The following is a 15,062-nucleotide window of genomic DNA, read 5'->3' as shown; positions in this document are numbered from 1 at the left end:
ACAAGCTGTACAATATGCTAACCATAAAGAACGCTCGTAGAGATAGAGAATGCTTTCTCGACAGTTCCGTGATAGACGACGTTACTTTGCGTGGCGACGAATCTTGAACGATTTTATAAATGCAAAGTGAATTTGTTTCCAGACCTTGTCACCACGTGTCAGTACAGACTAGGTCGGTATAGTAAGCGGGCATGAGTCGTGAGCAAAACCTTGACCTGCGCAGTAATACATCAGGTATCTTTGGAGGCATGAAGGAGCGGGGAGCGGTGAGGCTGCACGATTGGTCCAACAGTCAATGCTTGCCATCTATTGGACTCTCGCTTACCCCCACCACTGCCCATTTGTGCTAACGACTTGTGCCGGCTATTATACCTGACCAAACTTAACTCGAGCTACTGATGAAAGTTTTTTTCAAAAACAATATCTTTTAACTTTCATTTAACCGAACAGGAACCTTATCGACTGCATCCACTAAATCTGTTTTTTGGTTTATAATTAATCTCATGCTCGGTGAAGGAAAACATCATGAGGAAACCTGCATCCGTCTGATGATCTACCAAACGTCCACCAACCGAGGAGCTCTTAGCCCAGTAGTGGTTACATTAACAAGCTGGTAATTAAACTATTTTCTCGTTCAACTTCTTATACAAATTGTAATGCAATGAAACATTATATAATAATCAATTAAAAATATTTCCCTCTCGGTCCATAAAGCTACGATACAGCAGGTTCAAATCGAGTAACATACATAAAGGCTTTTTGTTTATAAGCAAAACATTTACATAATTTACACGATCCAATGTTTTTACAAAATATCATAAAATTAATTATTGTTTAACGGACATTTCATAACACACTGTAACAGGTACTAACACCATAAAGACGGTTATCTCTTGTATTTCTAAAACTTTAATTAGTGTATCCACAAAACATTTATGCACAAGACCGTCAAATGGTAAACAAATAATCTGCCTTATTTTATTTACTAACGGTACAAAACAATCCAATAAATAATAGATTTATAAAAATGTCGGGAAGTATATTTTTATACGAACGGTAAGTAAGGTCAGCATGAACATTTTCGAATTTTATTAATTTCTAATTTAACACATATTACTAACACTGATAATACAATCAAATTAATTTGTGCATACATTAAAGTTCGTGTACTTTTTTTTTTAAATTGCAATATGTGCGAGAGAGGAGGTTAGAATGAACGAGTGAGATGACACATTTATAAATCTTTTTTTTATTAACATCACACCTTACATTATAATATAACATTGCTAGACTGCCTCTCTAAACTAATTCAGTCTGGCAACATGCGATAAACACAATCACATACTCTATTCCAAACACAAGAGGACAAAAGCCATATAAACAACATTATCATTGGTCGAGAGCTTGAATAATCTACAATATTATTTACGGAATTGCAAAAAAATTTTTTGTTTTGAACGTCGACGACACTTTTGTAACTTTGAAAATAAAATTCAAGTGGATACAAGTAGTTAAGTGTAATAGTGTCGTATTATAAATAAAGATATATCAATCATAAACTCTCAGTAGTGCGCATTATAGCCGAGTTATTAGCAAATCGCATGATATACGTAAATCTAAGGTTCGTTTAACTTTATTCCTTCTTCAATTGGAATAGGCTGTATAATAAAAAAAAAATCTAAACAATACAATGTGTAACTTTACATCTATATATAAAAATCAACCTTTACTTGTCTGTCTGTTCGTTCAGGCATTTTTTTTTTTAAACTTTGTTCACTTGAACTCGACATATGCCATCAGCTAACAATAGATGGCGAGCGAGTCGTTTCGTATAATCGTTAAATATAAATCAAAGCCTTGTCGTAGTCAGTTCGAAATCACTAAGTCTTAAGGAACTACGATTTCCTTATAACGCTTAGATATTTTATCTTTAAGACATTTTTAGTAGTGATGGGACGAATATTTGCTTATTTTAGTTTGCTTATTACTGTGACTATTAATATTACTGTTAAATATCACTATTGCACATCGAACGCGAAGCGATAGCGACACAAAAATACACGATTTAATACGTAACAGCTACTGTTTGAGAAATAAATATCTTTCCGAAACATACGCCTATTATTTTCGGAACAAAACGGATCGCACAACACTGAGGCGTAAATAATTCGTTATTCATTACTGAATACTCATTCAATTCTTAGTTTAATGGCTTTCAGTTGTGCAAACAGGATACAGATCATTTCTCGAATGTTCCGTACAATGAAGACACGAAGGAGATTGTTCAGTATGGTCGATACAGAATATAATTTTAACGATAGGCATGCTAGTAACAATTTCCTTCTTAATTTAAATTAATTACATGATATTAACGATCATTACTGATATCAGACTGCCATTAAAAATTTAACTCCATGTCGGTATAAGTATTACAAAATGTAATTCTATTGACTTTTAAAATGCCTGAACAATTCCAGTACATTAGGATGCATGGGTTAACATAAGAAACCTCATTAAATATCCAAGTAACGCTAGCTACAATATTTTTTGAAACAAAATCAATATGGCAGGGCATTCTTGTGTTTTAATTTCTTTATTACCAATTGCCTCAACGATGTGCTCATTTTTAATTACGAAATAATATTTAATATATTATCTTAACAGTTGTAATGTCATTGACACCAGTAATGGCCCAGTGGTTAGAACGCGTGCAACTTAACCGATGATTTCGGGTTCAAACCCAGACAAGCACCATTTGTGTTTATAATTCATCTCGTGCTCGGCGGTGAAGGAAAACCTCGTGAGGAAACCTGCATGTGTCTAATTTCAACTAAATTCTGCCACATGTAAATCCACCAACCCGCATTGGAGCGCCGTGGTGGAATATGCTCTCAACCTTCTCCTCAAAGGGAGAGGAGGCCTTAGCCCAGCAGTGGGAAATTTACAAGTTTTAATACATTCATTGAATATACCGTAATAAAACTTTAACGAATACTTACATATTTAAAACATATTCGTCCCAACACTAATACTTAGTAATAAAAACATTTTTTTTATTATAATCAATTGAATCCAATGTTCTTTATAACGGTCAAGTCTGTCACAGTTAGGTATACCACGTGCCCTGAGGTCACTCAGGGTAACCTTAGAATCCCTCTTGGTAGGCCTTCGAATCCAGACGGGCCTGTAAGAGTTCCAGCTGTCTCCGCGCCTCGCACTGCGGGAAATTGTTTAGCTCGTAGTACTGCGGTGCAATCTTTAACAACCATTCCGCTGAAAAACATTAAACAATTATGTTTATTAATATGTAGTAGTAGTAGGCCGATTTCAATTGAAACTTTTTAAGTAAACTTCAAGAAGACATAAATAGTTAAGTTTAATACTTATACAAACAGAGATATATTAGTCAAAAAGTGTTTATTGTGTACGATCCCATCAAAAACATAAATGTAAAAATGAGAGCCAAGTCCAATATGATACAATGATATGGTCCTTGGTCGACACGACAAAAGAAGTGAGATCTAAATGGGTGCCAAGTACAATGGTCCTTTCTGAAATTTATTTATCACTACATAAAATATCATTTCTTCTTATAACTTAGGATAATATATTGTTGCCTAAGGTCTGACTTGGCTAGTTCTCATATACGAATTATATTATAGCCTTCGCAAGTTCTAAGCTATAGCTATTAGCAGATCGCATGGAATACGTAAATCTTAGGTTTGTTTATATTAATTCCTTCTTCTTCGATTGAAATATATATGCAATGCAATATCTTTACATAGTATATATAGAACAGAAATTTCGACAGAGTAACACAGACAGAGGGCATCTGGTATTTGGTAGTGGATAATAATATTTTAATTGGATTTTTTAAACTGACACAGTAAGACAGATGCCTAAACATCATTGCCAATATACATAGACAATGTAAGATATAGTGATCATTCATTAACTTAGAAGTGCGCCTTCAACCCTTACGTCACTGACCCTTTAAGCTGGAACTAGTGTTGCATATCAGACAATCGATTGCCTATCGAGATCGTAGACAATAATATCGATACTCTATCGACATTATCGTCACGACACTTTAGAAGCTCAGCTCAATAGGAAAACATATAAAGTTGGTTCTACGTCTGAATACTTTCCCGTAATATTAATTTGGCATCCCATAGGATTATCAGAGTGAGGATTTATGTTTGAGGATCACTTGTCATATGAGCGCCTAGAAGCTATTCTATACAATGTGTCTGTGACGTCACCGCATTAAATCATACCCCTAGTAATATACGGCGTTTAAGACCAAACGCAAAAAAAGATCAAACACACTCGTTAACTTAGCCGCGGGACATATTTTTTCATTTCATCAACTCACAAGACCCCGTAACACTGTCGGAGATATCGTTAAGTGAATACCAGCGGGTCGGTAACTTTCGGCCGAAACTGGCCAAACGTCGTCGCTCCGAACTGTTCGTGCACAGAGTACGGACCTAAAGTGACGCCGGCGGCAGTCACAGGGGAGCGTGCGGGGAGCGGGCCAGCGGGTACGCTTTTACGGGTTATCGAACCCATTTTGCAAATAATGTTGTATGCATTATTTTGTTCGAAAACATATCTTTTTTGTTAGTCGTCTATTTGTTTTTTTCTTTAAAATAATGCTAACAGCCCTCATATTAACGAGAGTTTCATTTTACGATGACGTCGGCGCCACTCTGTACAGAGAATAAACCCAACACGCTCGAAAACATTTTTTTTATGATATCAATAGGTTGACGAGCAAATAGGTCACCTGATGGTGAGTGGTCACCACCGCCCATAGACAATGGCGCTGGAAGAAATACTAACCATTCCTTACATCGCCAATGCGCCACCGACCTTGGGAACTAAGATGTTATATCCCTTGTGCCTGTAGTTAAGCTGGCTCGCTCACCCTTCAAACCGGAACACGACAACACTGAGTACTGCCGTTTGGCGGTAGAATATCCGATGAGCGGGTGGTACCCACCCATACAGGCTTGCACGAAGCCCTACCACCAAGTTAATTGACAAAATTTTTAAAGTAAAACTAATAATAAACTATATGCACAACATACTCACGTTTGATATCTGTGACGGTACGAATGTAATTTTTACTTGTAAGTACGAATTCATTGTAAATAACCCAGTCCGGTTTGTGGTCGAGGCACGTCGACGGATGAAGCTGGACCACCTGGTTATCCTTAACTGTTAGATAGTGTCCTGTACGTTCTAGGTGAGCGACCTGAAATTTTAATTATAATATACACTAATGGAGCCGAGATGGCCAAGAGGTTAGAACGCAAAACGCAAAGAATATACATAAAAAAAAACTTTTTGGGCGCGGACTGTAACAGACAGACAGCGGACAGTGTTCGATTTTGGACTTAGCCTAAGTGAGTAAGTAGTTCACTTCAATATGATTTATTTATGTCAAGATAAATTCGAAGTCGGAACTATTTTTGATTTGTTATTGAATTTTTTTAAGTATCATATATTCTTGTGTTTTTTGTATGCTAAATATACTTATTAATAAATAAATATTGGACAACATCACATACATTACTCTGATCCTAATGTAAGTAGCTAAAGCACTTGTGTTATGGAAATCAGAAGTAACGTCGGTACCACAAACACCCAAACCCAAGACAAAATAGAAAAGTAATGAACTTTTTCTACATCGACTCGGCCGGGAATCGAACCCGGGACCTCAGAGTGGCGTACCCATGAAAACCGGTGCACACACTACTCGACCACGGAGTTATTATTATATAATAATAATAGTAGTAGTTTAGTAGTGCATAGAAAAAGAATCGTGCCCTTGCCCCCTCTTCAACGTATATTGGCCTTCAAAATTATAGATAGGAATAAGAATAGGATACAGGATACAGTAAAATGAACATATAATTAGTTAGTTAAATCCATACTTCATCTCTATTCAAAACTCTTATCATAGCTTAGGTTAGAGGGCCCCAGAGCTCAGGGGCCCTGGTGCACTGCACCAACTGACTCTACGATAGCTACGCCACTGATCATAAGATTTTTTTATATATATGCCGGAGATGTCAACAATACGCGAGTTGATTTGACGAGCCGCAAGCGTTGTCAGTATTGCGGAGTCTAGATGGGTCAGTGCTAGCCGCCGTACAGACAACACATCTAGGAACTGGCCTTACGACTCGTCGTTATCATTGTGTTTAATAGTGTTTGAAATTAAATCGTTTGAGTGATTACGGAACTATTATTATTTACCCGTACCCGCATTACGCCCACACATAATGTCTGATGGTGAGGACATCCACTCTGACCAACCACCCATTCTGTCATATACTATAAAGAACATTTAAATCATATCAAGCGTTACCTGCATAAAGAAACCGTTGACAAGTGCCTTCCTTATATTAATGTAATAATCTTTGCTCGTGAACTCTGTGCTCGTCCTTTTCAAGTTAAATCTGAAAATAATAGTAATAATAATAATATATTTATTTTCCAATAATAGTAGTACAGAAGATTTATGACACATATTTGTAGTGAGTACTTAGAAAAAATATTAAACAAATGATAGATTAATGACCCCCATGCTAGGAGAATCCCATGTTATGGGGACATTCATCCGTCCACTAAAACTATTTAAATCGATGGTGTTTTAAAAGTAGAATACACATTTCGTATGGTAATAGCAGATAAATTTTTGGTATAATTTAATTTTTTTTTTTAATTGTAAATATAAATTATTCAACACTAAATTAAGAGGCGTGGGCTTACGACTTGAGGTTCAATATCAAACCAAGTACAATCAATCTAGCACATCAAAATCAATATACTCCTTATTTAAGTATGCTCATAAGGCGGCCCATACATTTACAATAATTTTATTGTGAAATAATATCGAATAACCTCTTTGAATCCAAACCTTCAATAATAATTAGCAATAAGATTGACGAACCATTCACGTCAATATTTTCAACACATATTAATATTTTTAAAATATTGTATATATACTACCCCTACACAGTACAAAAAATACATATTGTGAAATTTTTATTTTATTTTATTTTATTTGGGAAACAAACAGTACAATAAGTCTTAATATTAACAAATACAAATTAAATCACAAGCCAATCAAGTTTCCACTCATAAATAATATACATTATTAGAGCAACAGGAAAAAAAGGAGGATATTACACAATTACAATTTTATTTTAATTTAAAGGATAATTTATATAATTAACAAAATTAAAATAATCTGAGCTTGTCTATTAGATAAATTATGAAAACAATAAGCAATAATAATAATAAATAAAATTTAAGCTCGCTCAAACTTCTGTTCAATAATTGCGCAATTTTTCCCTACACTGTAGTGTATTATTGTAGATGTACGGGCCGCCTAAAAGCACTCTTAATAGTCATGTTACATTGTTGAGGTAAATCTATAGCTACCACCAAAGTAAATTCTACTGAGACGAACCGGCGAGAAACTCAGTAGTTAATCTTTTAACAGTCGTTCCTAACCCCTTCATCATCCTTGCTCCTTACATTAGCTACATTTACTGTACTGGAGGGTTAAATATAAATATTAGTACCGCCTTGAAACACCTGTTGTCTATACCAATCGAATAAGGAATATATTTAAACAAACGTTACTAAAACTTAGTCTAATATATCTTAATTACTAACACAACACTAATCCACTAAACTACTAATATCCACTTTAATTTTCCTTCCAAAGTCAATCAACCAATTTCATCGATGTTCAAAATACCATTTGTTTTCAAATCCATAATTATTATCATCGGATTATTCAAGCTCTCAATCAATGACATTGTGTCTATTTGATGACAAACATTGTTTATATGGTATATGTCCTCTTTTGGTATGTTTCCTACCTCGATTGAAATAGACAAAATGTAAAAACATTTGACCTTCGTATACATCAACTAGGCAAAGACCATCGGCCCTGATATATCTTTGAAAATTGGTAATAAGAATAACACTAATAAATAATATACCTGTCCATTATTCGGCTCAGCTGCTGTCTGACATTGTCTCCGGATTTAAGTGATCTGTAGTTGATGAAGTTGTCGTAGCACCAGTGGGGGTCTTCCATGTCTGGAAAATTGAGTGATTCGATTTAATATAGTTTTTGAGCATATCAAAATAACAAAAACTACTCATGAGATTCTCTTCCGCTTAACAGTAGTACTGTTGTGTTGCAGTTTAAGTACAGGCACATAACATCTTATTTCCCAAGGTCGGTGGCACATGGACTATGGAAGGAATGGTTAATATTTCTTACAGAGCCATTGTATATGAGTAGTGGTGACCACTTACCATCAGCCCGTTTACCAGTCCGTCTACCTACCTGGCGCTGGCAGAGTGTGAGAGTGTTCTGAGTGCTTTCAGTTCAGTACATTAACTGTATCGGAGTAGTTATTTGAAATCCTATTATCGAAATGTTCACATTGTGTACGATATGCCCACGTATGCCCACACAATGACGTCTGAAGATGTAGGCTTTAATCCATTTCCTAACCGATTAATATCTTACACATACATTACATACCATAGATTACCACTATGTATATATATACATATATAGTGGTAATTGTGGTAACAAAGTTAGTTTCGGGCACTCACTCTGCTTGAAAGCGTGATACACGTTGAGTAGAGTGAGGTGATCGCCGTCGATGTGTGCGAAGCGCATCTTGGCCTCGTCGGCCGCCTTGCGAGCTTCATTCGGTCGGACGAAACATTGTGGAACTGGAAATTTTATTAATTATGCATGTATTTAATTGATAATAATGAAAATTATATTACATGTATTACGCCACTCTGAAGTCCTGGGTTCGATTCCCGGCCGAGTCGATGTAGAAAAAAGTTCATTAGTTTTCTATGTTGTCTTGGGTCTGGGTGTCTGTGGTACCGTCGTTACTTCTGATTTCCATAACACAAGTGCTTTAGCTACTCACATTGGGATCAGAGTAATGTATGTGATGTTGTCCAATATTTATTTATTTATTTAAAAAGATTACCCCCTACATACAAACATACATACAGTTATACATAGTCATCGTTACACGAAAATAATTTATTCGTCAATTATTCCTTCTTAGAACTTTCTAATAAAATATCCATCAAAGGGTAATCCCCTCACACAATTAATTTTTATCTTTGAATAACATAAATTTAATAATACTATAAGATATAATCCTTATTATACCAGTACAAAGTCAAAAGCGAGTTTGTTTGATTATTCCGCATTCACGTTTTAAGGGGTTAGGCCAATCTAGATTAAAAAAAAATCCTAAGCCGCTTCGTTACGTAACGCGTTACGGCGCCAGCCTGTCTGGCTTCCCTTTATCTAATGCATGAGACAGCGATTACTTTAAGTTATCACTTCCGTCGCCGTCCCGAGACGCACTTCTCTTGATACCTCAAAAATGATTTCCCAAAAGATGGTGGTCCAAGAATTATTTTTAATTATAAGTAATTTTTTTTCAAATTATCGAATGTTCAATAGTATGCCTCCTATGACCTGAACGAGCGACTGTTTATTTTTTATCAATACTATTATTTATTTGACATCAGGTAAAACTATTAATAAAGACAAAAAAAAAAAAACTGCAGACTCACCGGAAAGCATGGCAGTGATAGATAAAATCTCATTTGAGCAGTTATGGTTGCAGCTGGCTATCAGCATCTTGGCGAGCTGGGGGTCGAGCGGGAACTCCGCCATGACAGCACCGAGGTCGGTCAGGTTACCGTCGTCGTCTGAAATTGAAAAAACAAATCAAGTTAATGCAAGATAAAGCATTTGCTCAAACTCAAATTCCTTTAAAAAGATTGTCAAAATGAACACTACCACCGGTCCGGAAAAGAAAATACCCTGAACTGAGAAGCGGCGTAAGAAACTCAACGGGTCAGTTTTATTATTTACAAATATTCGATATGAAAAGGAGCGATCGTTTCATTTCCAAGGTGTGTATCAATCGTTGTAAGCCTTCCAGTCACAATAATTCTTTAACAATTTTTTTAAATTTGTCAACAGAGGCATTTGTGAACGCTTTCTGGGATCCTTTTGTAAAAACGATTTCCATCAGCATCATAGTTATCAAAACCCTAACGCTTCCGGATTGAACAAAAGAATTTGAGTTTTTGGACAAACTATTTCAAAAGTATAGAAATAGGTTCCGCTGAATATGTATCCACCAATACACAAACATTGTAGCGGAATGAGCTCCAAACCTTTCCCTACCCTTTAAGGGTAGGAACGGGCTGTAATATTAAATAGGGGTAGATGTAGCTCACCGAGCGCTGCTAGGTAGTTGAGGAGCTCCAATGCCCTCATCAGGGTCTCGGGCGCGGGCGGGTCCATGAAGTCAAAGTGCACGAGGTCGTCGATACCCAGCTTTTTCAACTGCAAAACTACAGATCCTAAGTTTGATCTGCAAAACGTAATGCGGTGGGCATTAGGTACGAATTTACCACCATTATATACTACATGTATATACTATAATTTATATGTCATTTTTTTGTTTATCGCCTGAATGTTTTTTGTTTTTAATTCTGTCTTTTTAATCTCCGTAGACTAGTTCGTTCGTGACTATGGTGTATCTTACTATTATTTTATTAGATGTGGTGCGTCTTTTTATTTTCAAGTCTATGGGAGTTTCAGTGAACACTTACGATCAGACAGCTGATACACCCACTCCCAAACTTATAAGGATAAATGAATCTGATACTTGTAGAGTTCATAGTGGTTTTACGTGCTACCCGAGGCAAGTAAATAATTAAGAAACTCCGGGTTACTTATGAGATTTTATCGTCAGATTAAAAACCCGATGTCATTTAGCTGTTAGCTAAGGTTAGCGTGACCATGGGGTTTAAGCCCATATGTCTTCGGAATTCGAATCCTTTTAATCTTGCAAGATCAGACCGACGCAGACATTATAATACATTTACATATGGATAATAAAACTTCAGTTGTGTTAAATTTCCTATCGTGCCTCAAAGGAACGTAAACGAATAAGACAAGTAAACCCTCCGCCGGCGTCACCTCAGAATCTCGGGGTACGTGTTGTCCTGCATCTCGTGCTTGTAGGCCTTCTCGGTGTAGAGGCGGAAGCACTTCCCGGGGCGCGTGCGGCCCGCGCGGCCGGCGCGCTGCTGCGCCGACGCCTTGCTGATGGGCGACACCAGCAGCGACTCCACGCGGATGCGCGGGTTGTACACCTTCTGCTTCGAGAAGCCCGTGTCGATCACGAACACCACGCCGTCTATCGTCAGCGACGTCTCCGCTATGTTCGTCGACACGACCACCTTCCGTCCTATGGCTCCGTTCGCTCGGTTCGGGGGCGCCTGCTCGAATATCCTCTGCTGCAGGTTCGGCGGCAGCGTCGAGTACAGCGGTATACATTTGAGTTCGCCGACTTCCGGGCCCAGGTTGTCGATTTCCCGTTTGATCCGCTTGCAGGCGTCTTCGATCTCCTCCTGCCCGGTGAGGAACAGCAGTATGTCCCCAGCTATCTCCTCGCATACGTGGATCTGTATTACGGTTCGTATCGCCGCTTCCAAGTAGTCCCTCTCCGGTTGGGGTGTGTAAAATATTTCGACGGGATGAGTCCTACCGGGAACGTTCATCAGGGGGGCATTGTCGAAGTACTGCTGGAACTTCCCGGCATCCAATGTCGCCGACATGATGACCAGCTTCAAGTCTGTCCTTTGCTTTATAACCTCTTTGAGCACCCCCATGAGGATATCCGTGGCCAGTGTCCTCTCGTGGGCCTCGTCGAGGAGTATCACCCTGTACTGTTCCAACATCGGATCAGACATCGCTTCACGCAACAACATACCATCTGTCATGTATTTGAGGACGGTCTGGGGCCCGGAGCAGTCTTCGAAACGAATGCTGTAACCGACCTGCTGCCCGAGCGGCACGTCCATCTCCTCCGCGACTCTCTGAGCGACCGACATGGCGGCCACCCGCCTGGGCTGCGTGCACGCGACGCCGTGGGACTTCCCCGCCGTGTTGGCCGCGAATTCCACGCACCATTGGGGTATTTGAGTCGTCTTACCGGATCCCGTTTCGCCGACTAGCACGACACACTGGTGCGTGTTCAAAAGTCGCATGAAGTCGTTTTTGTATTCCCAAACCGGGAGGCCGAGACGACGTCGCAGGAGTTCGTGGTAACGTGGAGTATGTGGTGAGCCTGAGGAATAACGAACATAGTATAAGCTCGGGTGTTAAATCTACATATATATATATATATATATATATATATATAAGCGAAATACCACGCACTGATTAATCGCGAAATCTCAGAAACTACAACGCCCACAAACTTGAAAATTAGGTAGGTTCCTTATAGAGTAGACATCCGCTAAGAACGGATTTTACGAAACTCCACCCCTAAGGGATAAGGCCGGGGAAGTTTGTATTTTATAAATTTCGCGCGGGTAAAGCCGCAGATTCATATATCAACTACTGAGGAAATTCTCCAAAAAGAAACTTTGTACGAAAAACTATTAAAATAAGACTCTATACTCATCTTATCTATACTATTACTATAAATACAAAAGCATCTCTGTCTGTTGCTCTTTCACTGCCAAATCACTGAGCCCAATTTGATAAAATTTAGTATGAAGCGAGCTCTCTGAATGAATGAATGATATATACTTTATTGTACACCGCAAACAGAAATAAAGAAACACACAGGAAAAAAAAAAAGTAAAACAAAGTTAGTAAAATACAGAAACGAAAAATAAAAAATAAGTGTTGATTACGAGTGTCTTACAACGGACGGACTTATGGCTTATTAGCCATCCCTTTCAAGCAATCCAATCTGAGAGAGATTTTTAAAACCATCGGCGTAGGCGGTGCTATCATAAACTTACGTACAATTACAATCTCTGAACTCCAAGAAAGGACATAGGCTCCTTTTTTAAGACTATCACTTAACGACAAAACGTTAGCAAAGCCGCAGGCGATAACTAGTCACCATATATTAGTTTAAAATAATAATAATAAATATATATAAAGTCCAGACACATAATGCTAACGGTGCCTGTGCGAACTTAAACGACAAAAAAAGCATTTTCCATTCGTTCATATTCATATAAGTTATTTCACATAGCATTCATTATATAAGCGGATAAACATCATACCTGAATATTGGTTTATACCAGGAGTACTAGTTGTGGTCGGAGGGAGAGCAGTTCCTAGTGTTGCAACCGAGTCTGACGTCTCCCCGCTGCCACCAGATTTTGCTGCCGCTGCTGCTTTCTCTTCTCTGAAAAACATCCATGATTTATTGTAGTTGATTAACAAGAACAATAAACATAATTTCATCTATATTCATATTATAAAATTATCATTGATTTTAATAGAAAGCTACTTTAATTTTTTTTATAAATGATTAGTAACAAGATAAGATTAACAAACAGATCGAAGAAGTAAATTTTAAGTGGATATAAGTAGTTAAATAAAACAGTGGTGTATTATAAATAAAGATATATTAAATGAGAACTGTTTACAGTTTATTTATTTGTGCCACGCTTAATAAAACATAAAATAAATAAGGATTAACATTTAAAAGTTGCACAAATGCAACAGGCGGCCTTATCGCTAAGACAGCTAACTCTTCCAGGCAACCTTCGGGCAGAGGACTGGTTGTAAAACAAATTTGGGAATGGGTACAACAATTTTTGAAAAATTATACATTTTATGTACGACGTGAACAATGCATTATTACTAATACATAATTTGTTCATAATTACTAATTTGGGTTTTAATACCATAACATCCTTATGCATTGAATATTTCTTGCTCGGTAAAGGTATAAATGGTAATCATTGACCATTGGAACCATTGGTTACCACTGTTTGCCATACTACATTATACTAATAAATCTTATTTCAGCTGAACGCAATGACTCTGATTGCTTTGGTGGATCATAAACGGGAATAAAGATATAAAAGGCTATTTTAAGCATTTATATTATATGGTCAAATTTTGTGGAAAAAATGAGAAAACATTTTATAATGTTAAATTATTTATATATTACGATTAACTATAGAAAGCAACTTTTGATCGTTTTATATTAGTAACATAAATAAATTAAATACCGAAAAATACGCGTGTATGTATTTAATTGTTTGAAATAAATAACAGACTATAGAGTTAGTTGAACATATTGTAGTTATTTTTGTAATGATACTTAATATTATTTAAGTGTGTATTAAGAACTATAAATAGTAAAAAATACTTTTTTTTATCTACACGAGAAACACGTTGTAAAATGTAAATAATATGTTTTGTAATTGTAAAGTAACAATCTGATGGTTATGAATTTAATATAAAGATCGTTATATTAATTATTATAAGTGAGTTAATAATAATCGAACGTTGTTATAACCGAAATACTAACACAAAGGAGAATTAATTTTATAGCTGACCAAATAAATTATGCACGTCTGTGTTTTTCATGAAACTTTAATAAAACAGCATACCTCTTTTTCTTTATAAACGGATCCATCACTTCAATCCTTCGTTTGGACATATTTAAATTAACACTAATATAAGAAAAATAAGATACAGTACGAAGTAAATTCTTAAATTTTTCAATAAAACGAGGCAGCTTCAGCAAATAAAATGGCGACTGCGCGGTACACAAAACAGATAACGCAATTCAAATAGTTGCAAAAATAATATTAAAAAAATTTGTATCTATCATTTCAAAAATTGGCTAAAAAGTAAGTTTTCTCGAAATATTATTCAGTTTTGTATTTATATGATTTATATTTTTAAAATACTGTTTATTCGTAATTAATTAGATATAATAAGTACATATTTTATTTAGTCTAGTTTTTTGTCGGAATAAATAAATTTTAAAACAAAAAAGAGGTCCTGTAAGATTGTAAAAATTAAAAGTATAATTAAATACTATGTATTAACTCGCTATATATGTAGTACCAAAAAAAAGAAAACAAAAAAATCAACGTTTCAACCTACGGTACCTGAAATGTAAGCTGTAACAATGTGAAGT

General features: G+C 36.5%; 1 protein-coding gene across 2 annotated transcripts; it reads right to left on the bottom strand.

Moving 5' to 3' along the window:
- Window positions 1-2,883: 2,883 nt before the first annotated feature.
- On the bottom strand, window positions 2,884-14,677 carry LOC125074845 (putative pre-mRNA-splicing factor ATP-dependent RNA helicase PRP1). Of its 2 annotated transcripts, XR_007120162.1 has the most exons (11): window positions 14,527-14,677; window positions 13,183-13,307; window positions 11,075-12,227; window positions 10,327-10,463; window positions 9,652-9,789; window positions 8,656-8,778; window positions 8,028-8,127; window positions 6,380-6,470; window positions 5,098-5,260; window positions 3,073-3,273; window positions 2,885-3,040 (listed from the first exon to the last, which is right to left on the bottom strand). XR_007120162.1 is itself a non-coding variant. In XM_047686303.1 (10 exons), exons 1-10 carry the CDS (start codon window positions 14,574-14,576, stop codon window positions 3,146-3,148), a joined length of 2,208 nt encoding a protein of 735 aa, XP_047542259.1. In that variant the 5' UTR covers window positions 14,577-14,677; the 3' UTR covers window positions 2,884-3,145. The 2 variants fall into 2 exon arrangements, 1 of the variants encoding a protein (XP_047542259.1); XM_047686303.1 differs by having other exon boundaries at window positions 2,884-3,273.
- Between the last annotated feature and the right edge of the window lie 385 nt (window positions 14,678-15,062).

This window comes from Vanessa atalanta, chromosome 28 (assembly GCF_905147765.1).
Source record: "Vanessa atalanta chromosome 28, ilVanAtal1.2, whole genome shotgun sequence".
NCBI classification, from domain to species: domain Eukaryota; kingdom Metazoa; phylum Arthropoda; class Insecta; order Lepidoptera; family Nymphalidae; genus Vanessa; species Vanessa atalanta.
Note: the sequence above shows the minus strand (reverse complement) of the source record. Positions and strands in the feature narration are given on the sequence as shown.

Excerpts from the sequence above, each read along its gene's own strand:
- LOC125074845 (XM_047686303.1), bottom strand. The coding sequence starts at position 14,576 with ATGTCCAAACGAAGGATTGAAGTGATGGATCCGTTTATAAAGAAAAAG. Across the intron at positions 13,308-14,526 it reads CCGTTTATAAAGAAAAAGAG|AGAAGAGAAAGCAGCAGCGG; the intron begins GTATGCTGTTTT and ends GATGTTTTTCAG. Across the intron at positions 3,274-5,097 it reads TACCGTCACAGATATCAAAC|CGGAATGGTTGTTAAAGATT; the intron begins GTGAGTATGTTG and ends AATGTTTTTCAG.